The 26,042-nt window shown below is 41.9% G+C and overlaps 1 protein-coding gene across 1 annotated transcript in view; it reads left to right on the top strand.

Annotated features, from left to right (window-relative positions):
• The window catches only part of CACNA2D3 (calcium voltage-gated channel auxiliary subunit alpha2delta 3), a 774,181-nt gene that overhangs the window by 613,772 nt on the left and 134,367 nt on the right, over positions 1-26,042 (top strand). The window contains exons 22-27 of the mRNA XM_057555140.1: positions 756-801; positions 961-1,058; positions 2,627-2,720; positions 5,665-5,760; positions 9,103-9,224; positions 11,895-11,975. Coding sequence (XP_057411123.1) covers positions 756-801; positions 961-1,058; positions 2,627-2,720; positions 5,665-5,760; positions 9,103-9,224; positions 11,895-11,975 — 537 coding nt within the window. The remainder of the gene's footprint in view (positions 1-755; positions 802-960; positions 1,059-2,626; positions 2,721-5,664; positions 5,761-9,102; positions 9,225-11,894; positions 11,976-26,042) is intronic.

The following is a 26,042-nucleotide window of genomic DNA, read 5'->3' as shown; positions in this document are numbered from 1 at the left end:
TCCTGAGGTTGTCACTCAGAAGTGTTTGTCTGCTGATGACCCATCAAAATGAAGTCACATGAAGACACAAGGAAAAAGAGTGATTTCACAGAGTTAGGGTGTCTCGGGTATTCTATATATAAAAACTCCCCAATTCCCTACAGGCCTCAGTTCTCCTAGCTATCTCTCCAGACTGATGATTCATTTTAACTTAGCATCCTGTATCAACTAGCAATTTTTGCTGGTCAAAAACAGTTGAGTATTGGCAATCTCATATCATTCAACCTATAATTTCACCCTCACAACCACCCGTCAGTTAGGGACTATTATTATTACTGTTCTGCACTTGAAGAAAGAGTAAATCAACCTGCTAACATCACACAGGAGTTTAGTGGCCCACCCAATTTCCCAACTCAGGCTGTACTGTACGGGCCTCCAAAGTTGGTGTCTCCACCATCTTGCTAAGCTTCTCTCCCAGGACTCACTGGTGCATCATTTATCTTCAGGGAGCTAAGGCTTTCCTGGGAGACTGCCAGGGAAAGTTGCAGTGGTGGCTGAGTGAGGTGGACGTGGGGGGAAGGTTCTGCCTGGGAAGAGAACTTGTTTCCTATGTGCAAAGTCCCTTTTCTCAAGCAGATATCTTTGGGGTTGATGTCTACCCTTAACCCCCACCCCCCATGGCCTTGCCCATTTGAAGCACAGGAGAGGATGAGGGGGGTGGTCAGTGCCCCACACAGATGATACTTACTCATGATTCCCTTCTCCTTGACCTCCAGGCCTGCATGACTTAGAACACCCTGATGTGTCCTTGGCAGACGAATGGTAAGAGTGGAACAATTCTTCCTCAGCATTGGTGTTTATCGCCCTCTTTGATTTCAAGTTGTCTGTACTCCCTTGCCCAGTTCTCCTGGTTCAAAGGCAAAGGAAAGTGATGCCATAAATATGTACATGTTCTTGTTTTGGGCCATGTCACATGCCTAGGTCCTACTGCAACACTGACCTACACCCAGAGCACCGTCATCTGTCTCAACTAGAAGCTATTAAGCTCTACCTCAAAGGCAAAGAACCTCTGCTCCAATGTGAGTGTGCTTCCAGATGCATGTGTGTGTGCCTATGGCGGTCAGACGGTGGTGGGGGGTGTGTGTGTGAACTCAAGACCATATTTCCCCTCAGTTTTCATGGGAAGCTTTGCTTTGGCAGAGATGATCAGTCACATTAAATCCAGCCAAATGTCTGCTTCCTGTAGGAACAGGAAAAGGAATGTGGGTTACCAAGAGTCATGCAGAATCCCCAATCCCGGTTTAACCCTTCACATTGGATTTGTCCCCTTACCAAACCATTTAGTCAAGCACCTGAGTAACATGAAAATGTTTCAACTGGGAGGGGACTGTCAATATCTGCTTTTTTATTTTACAAAGAGAAACAAGGGCTGGAAACAGGACTTGTCTCATCCAAGGCCATAATCTAGGCCTCCTGGTTCTGTCCGGTGTGGGATTGCCACTGTGACATGTTGCTTCTTGCGCTGTATATTCTGCTGCCCCTTCTCCTACAGAGTGCCCTCTGAGGGAGCTCAGTGAGTCAGAAATGGCCAGTAGCTGGTGAGGGGGGCAGGGAAAGTGGGGCAGGGAGAGAGCAGCAGCAGCCCTGATGCTCACCGAGTGCAAGAACAGTCCCTGAACGAGCATAAATTAGTTCCAGTAGCTAATATATGGATATATGTATATATATCCATATACAGTATGTGCCATTATTTTCATTACTTTGTATACTAAGATTTATATATATGGTATAATATATATTATTCTACAACTTGTGTTTCACTCATTATACATTATATTTTTTTAGATATATTTGTGTTGATCATTTAGCTCTGATGCATTTATTTGAATTACTATATAGTATTCTACTATGTAACTATATCTCAGTTTATTCATTGTCTTTTTGATGGTGAGTTGTTTCCAGTTTTTGCTTTTACAACAAAGCTGCACTGTCTTCTTGGCCACCAGCTAAGGTGATGACTGGCCTGCTGTAGGTGATAAAGCTGTAGGGCTTTAGGACGCCTCTGCTAGACTCATGATATCCTCCTGATTCCTTGGCCTCTTCCACAGAGCTCTATCAAGAATTCATTTGGATAAGGACAGATGTCCTACTATAAAATGAAAAAAAAAAAATCTTAGATGGAAGGAATGACAAAATAAGAGTCCCAGAAGTTCTTAAGCTATCATATCCCTTTCCCTTACAACCAAGATCAGGGCCCTGAAGAATTGCAAATTTTGATAGAGGACAGAAATGGGGATGAAAAGAGCAAACTGAGGAGTGCTGCCTTCTGATCTCCGAATCCCAGAGTTGGCGTGCTGGTCTATGGCATGAACTACTAGATGGGGAGGGAAAGTAGAAAACTGAAGCGTGAGACACCCAAGACTCTCAATTTACTATCGTCTCATCCAAATGCTTTGGGGGCCCTTGTATTGCAGCATATCAGGTGTCAGAACTGTTTCATATTTTCAGCTGGTGGGAGGTTAATGCAGGAACACACCATAGGAGAAAGTAGCCTGTAGATACTGTAAAATGAGCCCAGTGAGCACTTCTCATGCTACAATTTGGGGTCTAGCCAAAGCCATCTTCTCAAGTCTATCCCTCCCAACAGGTGATAAAGAATTGATACAAGAAGTCCTTTTTGATGCTGTGGTGAGTGCTCCCATTGAAGCCTATTGGACCAGCCTTGCCCTCAACAAATCTGAGTAAGTGGTTGCACGTGTCCCCTTTTCATGGCCATTTCCCCACAAGCCATCCGAAATATGGTTATGGTTTAAAGAACTAAACTGTTTTAGGAGGCTGGTGTTAAAGTTCTTTAATTTTCCCCAAAGCTCCAAACCACAAGAGCTAGAGCAGATTAGCGGCTCTGGCTTGGATGGCAAGCTCCTGGGTTTGACATATAATTTGTTTGAGTTTTAACATTACATGAAATTTGGTATGCTGAGGTAGGGTGACACTTCCGAGAGAGAGGGAGGCGGAAGGAGCATTTTGCTTCCTGCCCTGCCGTGGCTCTCTCACCTTCACCGTCTAGAGGGAACTTGGGATCTGGGCCAGGCTAGGTTGCGAGGAGGACAGGGAAGTGAGAGCTCTATTTCATTAGGGTGTCAGATATAACCCTGCAGTTTTATTTCTGAAGTGGAGGATGTAGGGGGAGGAGGGCAGGCAACGGTAGTTGTTGTCAAAGACTAGGGTGAGAACTGCTTCAGCAGCTTATTTTTAATATTAATACTAGTATTTTACTATTTTAAGTGGGCTGTTAACAATTAAAAATAAGAAAAAAAATTATTCCTTTTTCCTTATACCTTCATGTCATACATTATTCAGTTCTCTCTCCTTTTTTATTCTTTATTAGCTCCTTTCCTTTTTTTATCTTCCCTTTTGTATATTTTCCTATATCAGGTCTATTATTCATTCTGTTCTCATCTTCATTCATTCATTCATCAGATATTGACTGCACGTCTGTTATGTTCCAGGCACTGGGCTAGGTATTGGTGAAATCGAGGTAACTCAATCAAACACAGTCCTCACCATCATGGTACCTGTGATATATAGTGTGCTATATGATTAAGAATTGTGATAACTATGAAGGAAAATTAGACATGTAGACAGTAACAAGAACTAGAGTGGAGATAGAAGACAGGAAAGGCTTTTCTGAGCAGGAACTAGTTCAAGGGTTCCCTGGGAGCATTCCGGGGAATTGGAACAGTATGTGCAAAGGCCCTGAGGTGAGAGAGTATTTGACATGGTTGAGGAATTTAAAGAAGGCCAACAGAACTGGAATGTAGAGGGTAGGCTGGAAGATGTCAAGAGACAAGGGTACAGTAGGGCCTGGTGGTTCAGGACCTTGGGAATCAGATTACGGATTTTGGCTTTTATACTCAGAATACTGAAAAATCATTGAAGAATTTTAAGAACGACATTTTAAGATTTTAAGAAGGAGATGATCAGATTTGCATTTTTAAAAAAGACCCTTCTACTGCTATGTGGATAATAGAATGTAATGGGGGTAAGAAAAATAGTAAAGGCTCCTACAGCAGTTCAAGGGATTTGCCACTTGGACCAAGGCAGTGGCAGTGGGCACAGAGAGAAGGGATGTACTTGTGGCATGCTTTGGAAGTAAGACCCCCAGGACTTGGTGATGGGGGTGTGAGGGGAGGGAGGCTGAGCTGTCAAGGATCATTCTCAGGTTAATGACATCAATACCTGGGTAGATAGTGGTGCCGTTTCCTAGGACAGGAGACAATGAAGGAAGAGCAGGTTTGGGACTGGACATGGCCAGAATTCTTTTCTAGACATTTTATAGTTAAAATGACTCCTAAGCATAGATGTAAGGTAGGTAGTTTAACACATGAGTCTGGACTCCCAAAGATATAACCACTCTCATTATTTTTGGGGGTATCCTTGGACTGCTTACCTGCATGGATCTTATTCCCTGGGAGGTTTGGAAAGAGTCAAAGCCTTTCCTGTGATTGCATTCTCTAGTGGAAATGTTTCTTTTAGGTTCTCATGAAACACAAAATCCTCTGGAAAGATTGCTGATTCACCCCTAACAGATGCTAAAGATTTCCAAAATGGTAGCTTGCTTTGTAGTCCACATCTGTAACTGATTGGGCAGCCTGGCTTTCCAATTTGGTGTAGGCTACAAGCAGAAACAAATGCATAATGTTTGTTTTGATTCATCCCTTAAATACTTAAAGGTAGTATTGACCACTTTGACAACCATCAGAGATCAAGTAACTAAATTATCTTATACTGAAGACGACATGGATAAAGCTTTGAATCAAATTGCTACTAGCATCTAGGGCAGGGAAGCAAACTCAGGAATCAGTATTCTCTTCATATTTTTTTGTAGAATAAAATTGTATATTTGTGGAGAAAGACCATTTGCTGTTTTTTTGAAGAAGTATCCACTGAGAAAACCCTGAAGAACATGTTCAAACATATAAAATTTGCCTTGAATGTTGGAATAAAATCTTTGGTGAATTTTCAAATGAGTTTTCTTTGCTAAGGCTGTCCTTAGAGTTCCTATGTGTGGCATCCTGTAGGGCTATTTACAGAAGTCATTTCTTTACTCATCCCTCTGGCGTTGGTGGTGAGGATAAGGCCTATTCTTTAGTAGAAGTTACCAGTTGGTGCCCCCAGAATGGTGTAGAATTCAAGTGCTAAACATTTCCAGGCTGTGGGATACTACAGACTTGAGTCAGTGACTCAGTTGCTTCTTTTCGCTAATGGCAGATTCCACTAACGGTCTCAGAACCAAGAAGAGACTTGGTAGCATCAGTGCAAAAAGCTAGCTCTAAGGCTTTTTTTCCTCTCCTTAAAGTTGGCCTGCTCTTTCTGAACTTGCACCCAGAACCTTGAGATAAAGGTGTGTTTATTTAGTGTTCGGGATGCATTTATTTCCTCATGCTGCTTTTTTGGTCATGGACTTCTTACTTTTTCTGGCAAGAATTACCACGAAAACTTTTGTAAGGAATAAAGAGTTTGCATCCTGTGTGTGCATGTGTGCGTATGTTTCTATCATTTCTCCCAAAATTTCAGGCTTCAAGACTGTTATTTCGTAAAACATTCCATGAGTCTTAAAATGCAGAAGCCATTATCTGCTTACTGTCTGGCAGAATCCCCCTGATTCCTTCTGCTCTGTTTCAGGAATTCTGACAAGGGTGTGGAGGTGGCCTTCCTCGGCACTCGCACGGGCCTCTCAAGAATCAACCTGTTTGTTGGGGCCGAGCAGCTCACCAATCAGTAAGTAGGGAGCTCCTGAAGTGGGACATTGAAAGGGAAGCTTCTACCATTTATTGATTCCACCAGCAGTAGAAACAAAATTCAGGCCACCCCAGGCCTGTTGACATTTTTCCTCTCCGTTCTACCTCGGGGGCCGTAGTGTGTGTGTTCACCTGCCCATTGTTGGCCCTTCCACGACTCTGTGTTTTTCACGCTTGTTGGCTTCTGTCCACTGTCCTGGAGTCCTCTCCTGCCCTGGTGAGTCATTTCGCTCAGCTCTGGAGATGGTGTGGCTGGTAAGGGAGCAGCCAGTGGGAGGACTCACTCACCTCCTGACAAATGACTGGAGGGCATTCAGCTGTCCCGCAGGTCTGCTGAGGAATTCCTGCCTGTCCCGAGAAGCAGTGTTTCAAGTCTGGTGTTTTATTTGTTTGTGTACGTTTTAGTAAATCTCTATGCCTCAGCTCAGAGCCTGAGGGCCTGTAGAGCCCCACACTCGGGAGCAGGCATTCTGGTGGCTCTCGGGTTTGACAATGTTTCCTTGTTCTTCTAAAGAGACCCAGATGGACAGTGGGCAGAGTGTCACCAGGTTCAGTACCCAGATGCCTTTTTAAATTATTTATTTATTTATTTATTTATTTATTTATTTATTTACTTTTTGGCTGCGTTGGGTCTTTGTTGCTGCATGCGAGCTTTTCTCTAGTTGCGGCGAGCGGGGGCTACTCTTCATTGCAGTGTGCAGGCTTATTGCAGTGGCTTCTCTTGTTGTGGAGCACAGGCTCTAGGTGCACGGGCTTCAGTAATTGTGGCACACGGGCTCAGTAGTTGTGGCTCGCGGGCTGTAGAGCGCAGTCTCAGTAGTTGTGGCGCATGGGCTTAGTTGCTCCACGGCATGTGGGATCCTCCCGGACCAGGGCTTGAGCCCATGTCCCCTGCATTGGCAGGTGGACTCTTAACCACTGCTCCACCAGGGAAGCCCTCAGATGCCCTTTTAAACCACTGCTCGGCCCCTGTGTCTGTCTTCAGAGAGCCACAGGGTCTTAATTCTTCAAATTGGTGTTTGACCAGAGCTGGTGTGAGCCTGGGAAGTCTTTCCTGAGCCCATTAATATGTTTTCTCAATTTCTTTTCTCTGAAGTAAGAGACATTATTAGGCCAGGGATGAATGGAACCTGAGATTCAGAGAGTTTGCAAAGTGTGTGTTTGTGATTCCAGAGGTTACCATGGAACCTCACAAATCCTGACCTTCAGGGTCCCTGGTGGGGGGGTGTGGGAATAACCAAGGCACAGGGTGGCCACCAATTTGAGAGGGCTTGGCCCATCAGGAGCCCAATGAGGAAACACTCCTGTCCCATTAAGCCCAGCTTAGCTGTGCTCTTGTGTCTCTTAGATGAGGCCCGGACACCCACCATATGATCTTTTAAGACCAGGTCTGGTAAGTGGCAGATCCATAGATTTTTGGATGTTTTATGAACTGGCTTTTAATTCCCATCTGAGGACTCTTTCTTCCTCAGCTTCTCAAATTTGTCATTTATGAAGTTGACTATAGTTGTGACTTGATTCTTTTCAAGTCCTCTTTACCCCTGTACCCCCAAACAATTACTTTAACAGAAGGCAAGTTCCTAGGAAGGACTACAAGTGTTGGGATACACATAGCCTTCTCCTTTTAGGACCCAGAGAGGCAAAGGGAGACACAGGAATAAACTTTCTAATGCTCAGAGAGAATAACTGTTGTATGTTTTGAGATTAAGACAAACAAACAAGAAAAGTACTAACAGCAACAAAACATAACACCTTGCTAGTCTGATATACAGGCGATTGTGATGGATTTGAAATATGGCAGGACCACACTCAGGACTGCTGGGATGTGTACCTGGTTCACCTCACTTGTTACATCTGAAAAATGGGTTAATGATCTCCCTGGTTTACTGTGAGGATCAGAAAACCTTCGGATGTGAAACTGCTTTGGGAAGCTAAAAATATCTACAACTATGAGTTCTATTCCTTGTGACATTATTGTGACTCAAAGTGAATACTCATTGGTTATCTGGTTGGATGAAACAATTCTTGTCTTCAGGAAAATCCTATCATTGATTCATGTAGAGGCACCTTGACTTCCATTGTCTTAGGGTCTTATACCTGCCTACCCACTCCAATCAAATAATATTTGTTGATACCCAACTATTGGGATGCACTCTATTAGCCAGGGCTAGAAAGGTTTTAGAATTTCTATGTTTTTTTTTAAAGAGAGCATACAAGGAAGAGTTCAAAGTATTGGTGATAGGTCTGGATAATATAAAGTTCCCATCCTAGAGCTATACTATCATCAGGCTCCTACACTGAGGTTCTGTCTCCTGTTCCCACCACCTGCTTTTGGAATTAGATCCATTATAGTTCATGGCCTCTGTAACCTGCCACCATCCCCAATATTAATATATCCTGTGCTTTCAGTGTGGCCTTTTGGAGCCCGTGTAGTAGCACACATATAGCAACCTGTGATGTCAGCCTCCACTGTATGGTTACTGCACTCCCCCTAAGTCCTAAGTCAGTCCTAAGACAGTCCTAAGTCTAAGAAATTACCACTTTACAGCTTCCATTTAAACCATAAAGAATGAAAGAAACTCTTGGGCTTTAAGAATCCCGTATGTTTGTGTGAGCCACTTTCAGTTTACTTAGCCCCTTCACACATGGTGTTATGTTATTCTGATAGTATCGTGGTAAGTGTAATATTATCATTCCCACTTTGTAGGTGAACAAATGGGGCTCAGAGACTCAGTAACTAACCGAAGTAACTCACCCAAGATCATTCAGCTCTGCCTAAAGCCTAGACCTGTCTCACCCAACACCACAACAGCCCCTAGTATCCAGAAGTAAGAACAGTCCTGTTTGGCTGGAGGGTAGGGAGGGAAGGAAAGAAGCAAAGATCCCCATGTGGACCCATTTTACCTCCTTTACCCTTTTTATAAGAAGAGAGAGCTCTACCTAAGATGTTGATCCTCTCAAGGATATGTATCTATGTGTTTGGATTTTAAGGCAAGACAAAGCTTTCTGACTACCTTTGGTCTTCTGGTGTGATTTCTGGAGGCTTTGTTTGCTTGCTTCAGATGCTAAGACTATTAGTTCACTAGATATCCTAGGAAAAATCATTTCACCCCCTGGAGTCTGACTGCCAGGACTCTACAAGATATTTCTGAGTAATCTGGGCTGCACAATGTTACACAGGTCCTCTCTGTACTGAGAAAAGCAGGTTGGGGTTCTAAAAGCCAACACTGTTTTTACCCAACAGGAGCCGCTGGCATGCACTCGTGTCTGGCTTTTCCCTGCTGAGCGGTGCCATGCTCTTCTTCTTCTTTTCTATTTCAAGGGACTTCCTGAAAGCTGGAGACAAGGAGAACATCTTTAATGCAGACCATTTCCCTCTCTGGTACCGAAGAGCCGCTGAGCAGATTCCGGGGAGCTTTGTCTATTCGATCCCATTCAGCACAGGTGGGTGCCCTTGTTGGAGGCCGGCTCTGTCCCTTTGGTCCTGCTGGCCTGGGCATTGCGTGCAGAGTATGAGGGAGCAGCCTGGATGCTAAGGGAGCCAAATTCAGTCCTGAGAGCCAATGTTGAATATTGGCCTAGCTCTGAACCAGTGACCGGTTCCATAAGTGCTGCTGCTCCAAATAAAAGGAAGCTTTAACTTACCCAGATTGTGTAAAAAGCATGTCAGGAAGCAGGACTGTTATTTTGTACCGTGTGGAATTTGAATACAAACTTCTTAATAGATTTTTGTTTATCTAAAATGTGATCATGGCCCTACTTAGAGAAAATTCATGCAGCCATAACATCCTTTGCCAGAACCTTCAGCAAGTCAGATCACTCTGGAGGCCCACAATTCCCCATCAGAACTGATTTAAATCAACACGCAAGAGTAAGGACTAAGATTCTGTATAGCCTCGTGCTCTCCTGACAGGGAGCTGCAGTGACCAACGAGAGGCACGTAGCCAATAATTCTTCCAGTCTTAAGGTTTTACGATATTACCAAAAAAACTAAGGTCACCTCCCTCCAAAAAAGAATTGACCATTACCTTATTTCAACCAGTTTTAGAAGCAAGACAAACTGGAAAATCTTTTCAATTGTCCTTGGCTTTTTCTTGTCTCATGCATCTGATATTTTTGGTGCTCATTCTGTGTAAGGCTCTTTACCGTGCATTGTAGAAACTTCAGAGATGAATAAGACATAGTTCTATAAACTTGGATTGCTCTGGACAGTTCAATATATACTTATGTTTTATATTAGGGCCTTTTGTATTAATCTCTTGCAAGCATTCCCAAGTCAACCCTAATGGAGACTCTCTAACGCTTAGTGTCAAAGCCCCTCCCTGAGTTTTGGCACTTGCTCATTTCCGTGAATGAAAACATCTTTAGAAATAAGGCTTTCAAAATTTGTGGAAGAAATGTTGACAAGAGTTGTCTAATAATTATTTAAATGGACTCCTTAGGAAGAGGGTCCCTCATTAATGAAGATATTCAAGGAAAGGCCAAGTGTTATTGTAGAAATTCCCTCCCTAGGTGGGGTTTTAGAGGGGATTATCAATTAGGTTCCTTTAAGGACCAAGATTCTTGGAGTCTGTGCTCCTGTGGTGACAGGCCTGTGTTTACCCACAGCCATGCACATACATGTGTTCTCAAATATAAATTTCCAGGTACTAAGGCTCTTTCTTTATATGTTTATCTGTATCACATTTCATTGCTGAAAATATCAACTAAGAGACAGTGGACTTTCTGATTCTACTGCAAACCTGTCAATAATAATGTCTTCTTTTATCGTGCAGTCTCATGATACTTTCTTTTTCGTAGTCTTCTAAAGAAAAAACTAGAACTTAGCTTGCTAGATCTGGACAGGAGCCATCAGGTTATCCAGAAGGCCTTTTTCCCAAAACTGGACAGAGAGGAGGAGCTATGGGTAATGAGAGCATCTCCCAGAAGTGCTGTATGTGTGTGTGTGTGTCTGTGTGTGTGTGAGATGGCTCCTCGTGTCAGTTTGCTTTGTTATTATTCACCATTTTTCCTACAAAGAATTATGTCTGGAAAAAAATTCTGATTAATTAAGGTTGTTGTCTAATTGGTTTTTGGCAGGTGGGGTTTTTTACTGAACTTTCAATGAAATCGCATAATAAAAAAGGAATTTACCTTGTTCATGGTAAAGTTATGGATGACATAATATCTTAGGAGATTTCGTGGCCCCTTTAGATTTGGAGAAAATGTTAAAAATCACCACATGCAGGTGTTGTGGTGGAGCTCTCCCTCGTTTTTTTCTCCTGTGTGTTGAATACCTGTACACACTGGAAAAGAAGCCGGTTTTTATTACAGCTTAGACTCGGGCCAGAGAATTCTTAATTGCTTTGGTCATAAGTGTATTCAGATTCAGATCTGCCTTCTCCCTGATTCTAAATTCAATTGGATTCCATTCAGCTCACATTCATTGAACCTTTTAAAAGGCAGGCACTGGACTAACAATTATTAACTACGGGCATTAGGAATTTGTGCTCAGCGTCTTTTAATTCATGAGTATTAGAAACATTGTTAGTAATTAAAAATCTCTTTATACTAATACCATATTGTTATCACATTAATAAGAGTTTGGGGTAAGGATTGCATTCCAGCTCTATCCCTGTTTAGAATGGCTTTGTTCAGAAAAACCTGGCTTGAAATTAGAATTTTATAGATCAGTAAAGTTTTAACCAACAAATCAGAGCTAAAGTTCTCAACTCACTGTAAAATAATTTCAAAACTTTATCTCAAGCAGCTCTCCATGGCTATATTTAGAAAGGCAATATAAATATGAAAACTGACACAAGTAAACACTGATATTAGTAACCACAAATTTTTTAAAATGTGGTCCCTCCATGGTGGTTAATAATTTTGATGTGAAGCGGCTGGACATTCCCCATTGGGGGTGGTCATAACTCGGTGCAGTGATTCCTTCAGCTGAGAGGACCGCCCACCCAGCACCTATCGCCTAACAGGGCCGACCAGCTCCGAGTTCTGGGAAGCAAGCCCCAGCACAGTCTGCAGAACTGGTGACTGCAAACCAATACCATCACTCTCTTAACATAAGCTCTATGACTATCTTCATTTTGTCATTGTGTTTTGTTTTGTTTCTTCTTACAGGAACAGTCAACAAAAGCAATGTGGTGACAGCAAGTACCTCCATCCAGCTCCTGGATGAACGGAAGTCTCCCGTGGTGGCAGGTAAATGATGGTTTTCAATCAATGAATATAAAGTAAGCATGGTGTCCATTCATCATTTGTCAACTACTTCCACGTATCAGAAACTTGGCTTTGAAAGGTAAAAAACATTAAAACTTACTTCCTCTTCATCTTAGCATCATCTCCTCCAATCGAGGGCTCTGAGAGCTGGTTGAATTTGATGTGAAAGCAGAAATATTTCCCAGGATTTTATTCTTAAACTCTGAGCCAGTAAGAAATTGTTGGTATGTGCAGAAGATCATTTCTTGACAGTAGGTGCCATGAACACTTAAAGTAAGCTCCAGATCTTCCACTTCTATGTCATTAGGATAACAGGGGCCATACAAGGAAATTGTGGGTTTGTTTTAGGCAAATACAAGCTGAAATGTGCACTTCTCTGGAGAGCGTGAGATTTTCATCGCCCTAATCCCCCTGAGTGACTAGAGTTAGATGTATCTACAGGTGCTGGGTTTGGGACCAGGAGAAAGCCAAAACATTTTATGATTGAGTCTTGAATTGTCAAAGAAACCCTGTCTCTGGCTTTTCCCATCTCTCTCACTCTCAGGAGTGTCAGTAGATTTTTGTGGCTGGCTGGCGGCTTTCATTGGTGGTATTTGGCCTAAAGGACCAGAAACTGCCACAAGCCCTCTTTTGAGGACAGCTGCTGAGAAAATGGAGCCTAAGAGCGTGTCTGGCGCATTGTCTATTTCTGATAAATAATTGTTGGGGCCTTTGGTTGACGGATAGGTGAGACACTCCAGGTGTCATCCTGATATTGGCTAGATTTACCAAAGGGAGTCATTTTGTTTTCAGTAGCCTCTCTCAGTAAGTTGTACCGTAGGGTGGTTTTGAGCATCAGCTTCTGCGGTGGCTGCACACGCTGTGAATATTTGTGGGAAGGAATTCAGATGGATCAGACATGTTTGAAGTGGTTGTTCTTCGGCTAGGAAATATTCCTTTTCCCCCCCACTTTATTTCTGACATAGCCTATACATCATAATTGTATTCTCATAGATTAGCAGGGATTGAAAGATTTGGGGACAGTTGTGCCCTGGTTATTCCTGGGTTATTGGGTATAGCAAGGAAGACAGTCTTATGTATCCGGCCTGTAAGCTCATCTTGAACTATGCAGACCTATAACTAATCAGCCAGGAGATAAGGACTGTGAAAATTCAGGGCTGCTGTTCTTACTGTCTCATGTTCCTTGAGGAAAATAGGAGACAGGATCATTTAACTCAGCAAGATTTATTTTTGCTTAAAGGTCAGCCTTACTCGCCTCCAGGCTGACCCAGCCAGCTAGTTCTGGAGGCATGTTATCTCCCTGGAGTTGGGGCCACATGCAACAGCTGATAACGACATGGTCTGAACCAAACTATCTGTCTGTCTGTTTGAAATTTCTTTCTAAAACCTTTTCCTTGAATTTCTCATTAAGTCATCATGAAGGATGCTCTGTTTTGGCCCTAAGATCACTGTGCCCATCCCAGCCACATCTGTCCAAGTTTACAAACTGTGTGCTCAAATGTTTCCAAATGGCTTATATTTCATAAATGTCTATTTGGCTGAGTATGGGCAAAACATGGACTCAGCCTGGGCACTGTGTATCCAGTGTGGAGAAGACCATGACTTTTCCAAATGGCGTGCTTGCCTACTGTTGAGTTATACAGTTGGCCAGAGACCACAGGCAAGTCATGAGACATGGCTGGCCCACCCTGAGTGGGTGGAAGAGACATATTCCTGTTTACTACGACTCAATATGTGTCAACTGGTGCCCATTTTCAGAAGATAATTACAGAGCAAGACAAAGAAACAAGGTTATCCAAGGAACTGTATTTAGTCCTTACCTTTTAAATCTGGTGATTAATCTTCTTTTTTAAACTGGGTCTTATAGACATAAGACAAAACAGAATTGCTCAATTTTGATCTTGAAGGCTGACACGGATGCAGCACCGTGAAGGCAATGACTTCAAAAGGTCCTTTATGTCTCCAAAAGCAGAGGGTCCTCTTCAGCACTTCCCCCAAATTTCATTGACTCTGACTCACCCATCATGTCACTGGGTAATTAGGTTTGGTCACTTTCTTCTGTGTATTCTCCGCAAATTAAGTAGACATTGTTTACTACTCTAAAATTTAAAAGCCCATTTTAATTGGGGAAGAAACCTTGTTTTGGCAGGTGAAGATGAATAGGTGAGCAGGCTTGTCCCCCACCAGTGTATTTCCAACAGCAGATGGGATACAGCCAACTGGCAGTAATTTGGGGTTTCAATGAAATCCTTGTGTTAAATTGAAATTTATCTGAAAGGAAAGGTGTACAATTTTGCAGTTTATTATCAAGGACTACTTTGAAAAGCCTGCACTGCTCCCAGATCTGATCTGGTGTTCTCATGTTCATTGGCTACATATGTCTGTTTGGGATAGAAAGAGTTTCTTATTTTGGTTTTGTGTATGTATCTGTGTGTGTGTGTGTGTGTGTGTGTGTGTGTGTGTGTGTGTGTGTGATTCTCTTCTTTCTCTTTTTTTTTTTTTTTTTCCCAAACAAAAACATTTAGATAATAATCTGTCAATGACATCTTTGAAGAAAGGGCAGTCAGTCAGACTGGGCCGGATTCCATTTATATGTCAGCCTCTGTGCATAAATGGGCCCCATCCATCTTCTTGGCCTATGACATTGCTTACAGTCCTTCTCTTGAGGAACTTGCCAACTCTCCAGCTGCCACTAGCATGCTAAATTTGCTTAATTGCTTTCCCACTGCAAAGGAAGAAGTGGCATGACTTTCTCTTTGGCCCACCAAGTCTCTCCAGAGCCCTGGAACCTGCTGTGTGTGTCAGGCCCCTAATCCATTTTTCTTTTGTTATTGGAGATGCAAGCCTGGGACTGTAAGGTCCACGTAGGTTTGTCACTTACTCTATAACTTGCTAAATGTGTGGCCTTGGGTCCCTGAAGTTCTATCTAAAATAGGGTTGGGATTATTATTTCCCTCACCTTACTCTGGGTTGATTTGGGGATAAAATGAGAAAACAAACAAGAAAATATCTGGATATGCGGAAGTATAAAATTGCTAGGATTTGAGGTGGCCCATTTTTATCTTCAAGTTGGCAGTATACCTATGCATTCATTCACTCATTTATTCAATAAATATTTCCTGACCTCGTGCTTTTGCCAGCACTCTAGATACAAGTGAATAATAACCGGGCCCTGTAATTGACAGTTCCTCCCACAGCCCCCTGTCCCTCCCCACCAGAGAACTTTAAAATAGCAGCTATTTTTAAAGCTATGTCTACCCAGGACAAGTGAATTGAAAAGCTGAACAGTCATCTAGAAGCTCCTAGAGGTCAAAGACTTCATAATTTTCATCTTCTGTCCTTCACAGCATTACCCCGATGGAGTCCCTGGAGCATAGTGGACCCTCAGTGAGGATTCTATAAATTGAATTGAACTTGCAGAAACCTATTTGCCCTTACTTAGTTGTTATTGACTTGAGTTCCATAAATTACCTAGATCATGGTGTTAATTCTCCACTCCACTCTCAATGGAGAGACCAGGCCCAGTAGAACAAGAGTCATAGACACTGTTTCCATCATGCTAGGGTGGAAATGACCTGGAGAAGAAAAGAAATGCATTGAGGGGAGGAATTGAGCCAAGTTGGAAGGTATAACCATGCAGGGAATTTCTTCCCCTCCTTGGGGTGTTTGTCTGACCTTCTGTATTCTCCTTCTAGACTCTCGCTCTGACAAATACAAAATACTTAATCTCAATTTTTGATAAGAAGTTCATATTTCTGAATTTTTTAAGTACTAGGTAATAAATTCTGAATTATTTGCATTTGCTTTAAAATGTAAATTTTAGCATATCAAAATCTAAAATCTATTCTAAGATGTTCTAGTTTCATTTCTTGAATAAATTGTAAACTCTCCAGAGGCAAGGACCATCCCAATTACCTTTTTATTCCTAGTGCCAAGTGTGAGGGCTGATGTGGTAAATATGTCAAAATACTGACTAAGTGACTTGAGAAAGATGGGTTTCATTTTTACTTGCTCTCCGTAGGTACATACACTTGCACAGTTTACTGACCAAACAATAGGAACACAGTACTTGACCAAAACTCTAAGAGAGTCACTCAGCAGCTAAAACTGCAATCCACACCGTAGCAAAATGATACAGACCAATGTGGATATCTTAAGGAGTAGAAAAACTGTTTAGTGTCCATTCCTAATGGCAACTGTTAGCCCAGTAGTTGTCCCTGCATCAGCAGATGTCTTTTCTGAGGTCCAAGCATCTAACCTGATGCTTAGAATAGCTAATCTGATCAGCAACAGAGATTATAGGCATTAGAGGCATTGGTTATAGAAATTAATATTTTTAACAGATTTATTGAGATATGATTTACATACCAAAAATTCACCTGTTTTAAGTATAAAATTTAATGATTACTAGTAAATTTGGGGGGGCTCCGATCTGACGGTCTATTCCTTTGCAAGGAACACACACCACATTAGATTCATTCACTGGGGGAAATTGGAAAATGTGGGTTAAATGGTCTCATTTGCATAATTCTGGGTAGTGTAATGAAGGGGGATGCTTGATATTAGGACAAAGGATCTCATTTTAACCAGATGATTAAGAAAGAGATTGCTTAACATCAATGACCATTAGCTATTGTCAGGTACGTGCTGTTTAAACTGAGTGTACTATTTAATATTCAGCTTTCCTTAGAATTGGGTAAATAATGTTGCCAAAATGTTATAGGCAAATATTCAACTTATCAACATTCCTTTGGTGGGATTTCATATATTTGGTGTATATGAGTTAACTAGTATTTAGGAATTATGTGTCAAGTCTACATGGATAAACTTCTATTTTGTAGATCTGAGCAAAAGGAATGTTTTATCATAGCAGAAATTAATACTTACTGATTAGTTGTTCTCAACCAGGAGCAGTTTTGACCCCCAGGAGACATTTGACAACATCTGGAAACATTTTTGATTGTCACGACTGGTTAGGAGGGGAGCTACTGGCATCCAGTGGGTAGAGGCCAGGGATGCTGCCAAACATCCTACAAGGCACAGGACAGCCCCCCAACAACAAAGGATTGTCCAGTCCAAAATGTCAGTAGAGGTGAGGCTGAGAAATGCTGGATTAAACTGACAGACAGACTTCAATTCTTGGTGCTTTCAAATTCAGTGTTTTCCCTTATAGGCTCATTTACAAAAAGATGTTTCATTTCTTCATTTTTTAGTTAAATAATTCAATGAATATATATATATCTAGCATCGACTACATACCTAATGCTGAGGATACAACTGAGAACAAGCATCCCAGAGGGCATTTTGGAGCGAGTCAGGGGATGATGATTCATACAGTGAGAGGGCGCTGTTGGCATCCCCGCCCTGAGGCTGGGGTGGCAGCTGCCCAGTGAAGACCCATTCCGACTAAGTTGCTGCCAGTGGAGGGGAGCCTCCACTTGTGTGGGAGGTACAGACAACAGACAAGCGTGGCACGAATGGGAGGAAGAAAGGCAGAAGGGAGGGAGGGAGGGAGGGGGAATTTCTGGCAGTGGCTAATGCTCTGTAGAAAATGAAGTGTGGTTGGGAGTAGCAAAGGCAGGGAAGAACACTCATGTTCATACTTGCATGTGACAGAGGCAATGCTTCTCCAGATTGGGGGAGGCTCGGGGCTCAGAGAAGGCCTCCCTGAGAAGGTGACATGAGCAGAGACCAGAATGATGAGATACAGCCATTATGCAAAGATCTGTGGGAAGAGCATTCCAGGCAGAGGGAACAAGATTCCAGGAATCTTGAATGAGATCCCCCATACATGTTGTGTCTAGATGGGTTCTGTGAGACCCAAATGAGTTTCTCAGGTTTGGGTGGTATTTACTAGGATCTAAACGCACAACTGATGGGCAGATGGGCAGATGCCCCAGGGGGAGGTGAGGAACCCAAGGCAAGTCTTTGCTCTAAATGTCAGCTATGAGGTGGGGCTTTTTATATATTTGACATTTGCTTTTTTAAGTTGACTGGTGGGTGCAGTGAAGGGACAAAAGGAGGTCAGGGCCGGTAGGAATGACAACAGCAAACTTCATAGAAATGGATTAGTGACGTAGCTACCAATTATGCTGTATTTCAAGTCTGCAACAGAATCTGAGTTAGGGTTGGCCACGTAGAACAGCTGCTCTGCATACTGCGGTAGCCAGTGACAGAGCACGCTGAGGATCATTGCTCCAGAAATAAAAATAGCCCAGAGTTTTGAGAAACTGGATCCTCTGTGCTAACTCTCCAGGACACTCACTCCCATGAGCCACTGTCCTTTTATAAACCTTATCAAAAGCCCCAACACATTCTCCACCCCAAAATCAGCCGCAGAATTTTGGAGTTACAGGTCCTTATACCCGGTTTTCGAGTTCTGTATCAGCAAGACTCCTCTTTGAGGTCATAGTAGGATTTGGACATTAACCCTAATGTAAGCCAAGGATTTAGGAGTGAGGGCCATTTCTCCCCTCTTGCTCTGGGATTGAGTTTTCACATTTGTAAAACAAGGTTGATTGGTGCTTTGGTTGGATTTCTAACAGCCTAGTTTTTAAAGACAGAGATTTGTTTCATCACCACAGAAAAGGAGAAGAATTAACCAATAATGGAGTATGTCTTGCACCCAGATTCAGTCTGACTTTGGGGGGACCCCTCTGGTTCCTTTTGAGAGAAATAAATGAATTCATATAAATAAAGTGCTTGGTGAATGCTTATAGTTGAGTGCTCAGTAATGGTTAGCTGCTAAATTATTATTGCAGCTGTTACCGTTGGTAAGAATGATTTATGTTACACCCACCACCTCTCATTAGTCAGTGCTTATTGCCATGTGCCATCCCCTGTGAAAAACTTGCATAGGGAATGTCATTATAGTATCTTGAAATGTTTCATAGTAAAACCTTGAAGCTCACACTTTCATGTAGCTATTCCTTAGAACAGAGGTTGACAAACTGTAGCCCATAGGAGCAAATCTAGGATGCTACCTGTGTCCTTCTTTTAGAGTTTTATTGAGATATATTTCACATACTATTAAATTCACCATTTCAAGTGTACAGTTTATTGGGTTTTGGTATTTTGCAGGTTGTGCAACAATCTCTACAATGTAATTTTCGAACAATGTCACATCCCCCCCAAAACCCCCCATACACACACACACACACACACACACACACACACTCCTTCATTCTTGATATCCCACTCCCCTCTCCAGCCCCAGGAAACCCACTAATCTACTTTCTGTCTCTGTGGATTTGCCTATTCTGGACATTGCAGATAAATGGAATCATACAACATGTGGCCTTTTGTGATTCGCTTCTTTCACTGAGCTTAATGTTTTCAAGATTCATCCATGTTGTAGCAAGGATCAGTCCTCTAGCTTTTTTTAAAATTCTATTTTATTTATTTATTTGGCCATGAGGGCAGCATGTGGGATCTCTGACCAGGGATCGAACCCGCACTCCCTGCATTAGAAGGGCGGTCTTAACCACTGGACCACGAGGGAAGTCACTACACTGGCTTTTTAAACTGCCAAATGATATCCCATTGTATGTATGTATAGCATCCTATTTATCCATTTATCAGTTAATGGACGTTTGGGTTGTTCCCACTTTTTAACTATTATTAATAATGCTGATATGAACATTCATGTACAAGTTTTTGTGCAGATATATGTCTTAATTTCTCCTGGGTAGAAATTGGAATAGAATTGTTGGGTCATATGGTAACTCTAGGTTTGATAGTTTGTAGAACAGACAAGCTGTTTTCCAAAGTGGCAGCACCTTTTTATAATCCCACCAGCAACATATGAGGCTTCCAATTTTTCCACATCCTTACCAATGCTTACTATTGTCTATCTTTTTTATTTTAGCCATCCTAGTAGGAGTGAAGTGATTTGTATTTCCCTAATAACTAACCACACTGAGCATCTTCTCATGTGCTTGTCAGCTACTTGCATATCTTCATTGGGGAAATGTCTATTCAGATCTTTTGCCTATAATTAGGTTATTTGTCTTTTTATTGTTGAGATATAAGTTCTTTATATAAGCTGGATACAAGTACCTTGTCAGATATCTACCAGCTGTTTTTGTAAATAATGTTGGATAGAGAGCACATGGACTAAAAAGCCAAAAATATTTACTGCCTGACTCTTTACAGAAAACGTTTGCCAACTCCTGCTTTAGATAAAAATATGTCACAGTCCATTTTTTAAAAAAAACACCTAAAATGCTAATTTTTTCACTCACTTATTTCACCATCTTTTTATCTTATGAAAATTAAGGGAATATTTAAATCAGAGGCTGTGTAAGTAGATGTTAAAGACAGAGCTTCCTGTATCAGAAGGTATCCATCATTGTGCCTAATGTTTTTATATATGTGGTTACAGAGAAATTCCAATCAAAGATCCTGAGCTTTCTAAAATATATGCTCTCACTGTCAGTCAAGAGAGTGATTTACTTAATCTTCGCTCTAGTTTATAAACCTCTGAACAGTGTAATCAGCATAATGCTTGTTAGAACATTGGAAATGCCCTCACATACTTTGGTGGAAACCAGTTTCTGGGATACTTTTTTTCCCCCAGCATGGCTCATGAGAGATTTGGGGATTTGTTTAGCCACCCTTATCCAGGCAAATCTCCTAGTGACCTTAGTGGGGTTTTGATCTCGGTGAAGATTAGAATATATATGACTCAGGCTAAGTGAAGGGCCAGAGAGGATAAATATCTGACGTACATTTCCCCTCCCTGGGAAGAGAGGGCATGACCAGAGGCTGCAGCATAAATGCTTTGACAGTCAGTCAGTGGACTCTTGCTCATGGAAAATGCTTTTGCCAGTCTGTGGTGGGAAAGGGACAGTGCTGATCAAAGGCTCTTGATTCCCATGGCCTCACGCAGTTTGCACTCACCAAGAGCTCCCACGTTCTATTCTGGGTGAAAAGATCTGCACGAGGTCAAGATCAGTGTCTGAATGTCATTCCTACTTCAAGGCCAAATTTTATGTGACCAGGCTCAGGCAGACTGGAGTGTACAATTGTCTTAAAACATAAAAAGAAAGTTCAGAGTGAAAACATAGTGCATGGGCATTTTATATGCTTTTACTTCACTAGCCTTCGTCTATCAACTTCCAGATTTTTGCTGATATAGTCAGGTTTTTTAAGCCAAAATTATTTTTGTTATCAAATTATTTTATTTGTGTTATTCCTCATTTTTTATGCTCTTCTCACTTCCTCTCTTTCATGCTTTCCGGAGCCCACTCCAGCCAGGTTTCATCCACAATGAATCATTTCTCATCAAGGTTACCTGTAGCTCCTACATTACCAAATCCAAAATTGAACTTCAGATGTTCATTTTTCTTGGTCTGTGAGCAGCACGTGACCAAGCTGATCACGTTCTCCTTGCAAACCTCTTTACTTGATTCTTTGCCTACCTCACTGACCACCCTCCTAGGCCTCCTTTGCTGATTTTGTTCATCTCCTGATTGTACATGTCAGAGGGCCCCAGGGTTCCTGTCCACTCTCAAGGCTTTAAACATCATTCGTGAGCTGGTGATTCCCAAGCCAGACCTCTCTCCCTTGACTCTCCCTTGACTACTCAGTGTCCCTGCCTCTCAAATAGGTCCATCAAATGCAATCGATTCCACACTTAAGTCATTCTAGTTATCTGGTTATTCAGTCTAAAAACTTTGGAGTCATTCTTTTTTTTTAAACATTTATTATGAATAATATTGAATATACTAAAAAGTAGATAGAAGCATAAGAAGAAACCTATGTATCCTTCATTCAAATTCCTACTCCACTAATTAATTTTTTTTTTTAATTTTTTATTTTTGGCTGTGTTGGGTCTTCGTTTCTGTGCGAGAGCTTTCTATAGTTGCGGCAAGCGGGGACCACTCTTCATCGCGATGCGCGGGCCTCTCACTATCGCGGCCTCTCTTGTTGCGGAGCACAGGCTCCAGACGCGCAGGCTCAGTAGTTGTGGCTCACGGGCCTAGTTGCTCCACGGCATGTGGGATCTTCCCAGACCAGGGCTCGAACCCGTGTCCCCTGCATCAGCAGGCAGATTCTCAACCGCTGCGCCACCAGGGAAGCCCCTACTCCACTAATTAATGATATGACCTTGAACAAGCGACCCAAACCCAATGATTATGTATCTTCATCTGTCATGTGGCAGTAAAATGCTCACATTTTTGGTTAATTTGAGACTTAGAGGAAAATGAAAATACTACACTGAAAACAACTGGCACAAAACTGGGTGTTCAATAAATGTTGATGGTGGTATTATAATTGTTCTTTTCCAAATAATTAATATAATAATTCCATAGTCTTCATATTGTGGTTCACCAGAATGAATGAAGAATGGCAGGGGTTGGGTTGTATTATACATTCTAACCCCATGCTCCTGCAAACTGCAATTAATTATCTGTGCGACTTTGGGATAATTCCTTTCCTTTTCCATGCTTCCAATTCCTATTTGTAAAATAAGAATATGGAACTATATGAGGGTAGAAATAGGTTTAGTCTCATAAGTCGACTCCAGTTGATCAGTAGTAGGTACCTAGAAAACAGATTAAAAAGGATTCTGAGGCCAGCTGCCTCAGTAGATAAGTTTGCCATGATCTATTAGCAATGTCTGAAACAGGTAGGGAGGCTGGTCACAGCTATTCTGAAATTTGCCAGACCTAGACTAAATGCTCTCCAAGGACCTTCCCAACTCCCAATCCTTTTTCTTTTTTCTGGCTCTTCTTGATGAGTCTTTGAAACTGGGTCACATCCTATCCATCCAAATGAATACTCAGTGTCATTGGAGTGAAAAGTAGGTGTGGATACTCCAGTCAAGAATCTGAAAAGAAAGTGAGGGATTACAAAGCTGCTTCTCCCAATGGGAGGGAGGTTTCTTTGAGATTTTATTGCATTTTGAGCATAAAAAAATAAATAAATAAAACATTTTCATCACAAGGGAAAACAGGATAGTTCCCTGAAGTTGTGCATATAAACCACACCCCAGTGATGCCATGTGAGGTTGGGATATCATTTGCCTGGTAGGTTTCTGTCTAATAGCATTTAGCAATGGATACACTGGTGGGTTTGACCCAAGTGAAAACAGTTATTTCCTGATCTGTGATAGAAAGTTATAGGTTTCTAACAGTTGTATAATTATGATAATGGGTGCTATGGATAGATCATTTTAGAAATTGAGCCACTTCCTTTGATATTTTGGATCTAAGACGAGTGTGATATTTCTGGGGTAACTTGGTTAACTTGAATAATGATATTTGATTTTCATGAACCTTCAGGAGGAAATCCTGTGATTCACTTTTCAGTCTTCCATTTTTGTAAGAAAAAAATAAAATACCCAGTTGTCTGTGGGCATATTATCATCTGAAGCACGAGATTGTTCCCCCAGGGTCAAGGATTTTTGCCTTAATTTTAAAAGCTTTCCAGGTATAGATTTGACACTAGGTCTTTCTCCACGATCTCTGTGGCAAAAATTCCTCCTACGCCCTCTTTATATGCCTCATGTCTGTTGGGTCCTGCTATTGTGAATTTGTGATCTCTGGCAAAGCAAAAATAGTGATACTGTTCCACTAAATATAATGAAGAAACTATATTTTACATGATTTTCTCAGAAACAATCAACACTAAACGTGATATTTGTTCACAGTATTCCTTCAGTAAGGCTCTATGACTCTTTGATGGAAGGGCATTTTTATAGGGGAATTTATAAATATGACAGCAGCAATAAACAGCTGAAAATAATCTATGAGGCGTTTGCAAATTACCCCTCATGAGCTGTAGTGGATGTGAAAGATAATTTGTGGTTCTCACAGAATACCCTGCAAATTGGGTCTTTCATCTGTGATGTTTTTAACAGAGAAAACATTTCATTTCTCGTATTAGCAAATGATAACACTGAATTGTTAATCTAAACAATTTGATTTATATTTTTCTGTGCTGAGAGAATTGTTGATATTTTAGGGTAATTATTTTCATCATTAACTGCTCTTTGTGGTGACTATAGGCAAAAGGTAGAAATCTGAATACATGAAGGCATCATTTTAATCATTCTCCTTAAAGGCTTCTCATAAAGCAGGAATCTGTTTGCCTGAGTTATCATCTGTGCTTAGAAATCTAATAGGACGTGGGTGTTGAGGAGTGAGGGTTCTAGCCACATTCAGGATTTTCAGCGGTGGATTGGAAGCTCTGTCATGTAATCACTGTGGCCAGGGGGACGGGATTGACCTGTACAGTCACCAGGCCTCCGGCAGAGCACAGTGCACTGCATGTCTTAAATCACAGCAATGAGAAGAGGCTCTTGTGGTTGGCCTCAGTAGTTCCCAGCTTATGTAATATCTGTTCAAGGATCTCACAGCATGGTTGCCAAGATTACATGAATGTTCACGAGAACACCTCTCACCATGCCTGGTACGTAGTACGAACTCCAGAAACATTTGGTGAAATGAGGACGACATATAAAAAGATCTTCTCGATTTCCTTTCTCATAGTGCTTTCTTGGCCAAGGACTCATGGTCCAGGGCAAGGGAAAGAAAGATTTTTTTTCCACCTGGAAAGTAATCCCTACAACCTTAGACCAGATGCTCAGTCTCTCCCACTGAAGTGGTGCACGAAGCAGAGCAGAAAGGAGGCACCAGGCTTGGGATGGAGCTGATGCAGCAACTGACTTTCTCTGGAATCTCTTTTTGACCTTAAAATCCATGCTAATTTTTCAAACTACTCTTTAACGTACCCAGGTTTATTTTAATACTCAGAAAAAATTAACATCAAATTTATACTTTTTTCCCCAGAAGAATCATTTAGCAAAGTTGCTGCTCCAAAGAGATGGCCCATCTTTAACTTGTGCGTGTGGGCAGCCCACACTAGTTGTGAAGCACTGTGAGCAGGTATAGATGGCCTCTGTGTCCTTCAGGGTAGGCTAGGGTAGGTTCATCCGTCTTTCCCTTGGCCTCTTTATACTGTTGGGCAAGGCTTTGGCCACATCAGACAGGGAAACAATATTCCAGGCTGAATGGACCGCCCATTCACATGCCAGGTTATGGAATGGACTGCTGATTTAGGATCCAAGCAACTTTTACATGGCCTGCAAGAGTGAATATAGGGCCAGTACCCTGAATGACAAATATGTTTTATCCTTTGAACCAATTCCAGTTGATTAGTTCTGGTTGCCTTCCAGTGCTGTCTTAAGAAGGCATCTGTGGTGCATCAGGGCTCAGGGAGGAGTGCTGGGATTGATTAGTGATGTCTGTCAAGGCCTCTGGAGGGACAGCTTGCCCTGTATTTGCTATTCTTTGCTTTTGCCAAGTCCTTAACTCCTCTGTGTAAAATGATTTTAATACTAACAGGTGACTAAGTATGAGATGGGACATCATGAGAGAGAGAGAGAGAGCAGGTAGATTCTACTTTAAGAAATCCTAGCATGAGAAAATGCAAATTTACAAAATACATAAATCTGGAGCCAATTATTGCCATTACAGAAAGATTCCATGAAAGGTTCCTTTAAATAGCGAGCTCCCCTACTGCATTAAAATGATGATTCAATTTACAAAAATTTCCTTTGCATGCAGCTCTTCAGGACCGTGTCTGTGGAGTCAAGCAAGCCACACCTGATTTTTTCAAACCCCAGCCTAAATAATGTTCAGGACGGCTGCTGCCACGTATCTCCAGCCTCTTGATAATTCCCGCTCTCTTCAGACTTCCTCTGACTTCCTATCCCAGAGTGTTGAGTAGACAATCTGGGTGGTGGTCAACAGCTGCTGGCTTCCACCCTGCCGCGGCTGCATTTCATTAGTGGGTAAACTGATTGCTCTGAGTATGTTTATGTGTGGGTGTGGTTGAACAAGCCTATGCACTCTGCACACTATGTACGTAGATACAGATACACATAAGCCATTATCTCGCTCTCAGCCCACCCTAAATTCATTCCTGCTGTGAGAGTTATAAATGGAAGGTTCCAATCGCCTGGTGGATATGGCCTTTGGGTAATATGTGCCTTGAATTCCGCCACCCCATCCTCTTTGTGTTTGTTTATATGTTATTTAC

The sequence above is a fragment of the Balaenoptera acutorostrata genome, chromosome 10 (assembly GCF_949987535.1).
Source record: "Balaenoptera acutorostrata chromosome 10, mBalAcu1.1, whole genome shotgun sequence".
Classification (NCBI taxonomy): Eukaryota; Metazoa; Chordata; class Mammalia; order Artiodactyla; family Balaenopteridae; genus Balaenoptera; species Balaenoptera acutorostrata.
This window is presented reverse-complemented; position numbering and strand designations above follow the sequence as displayed.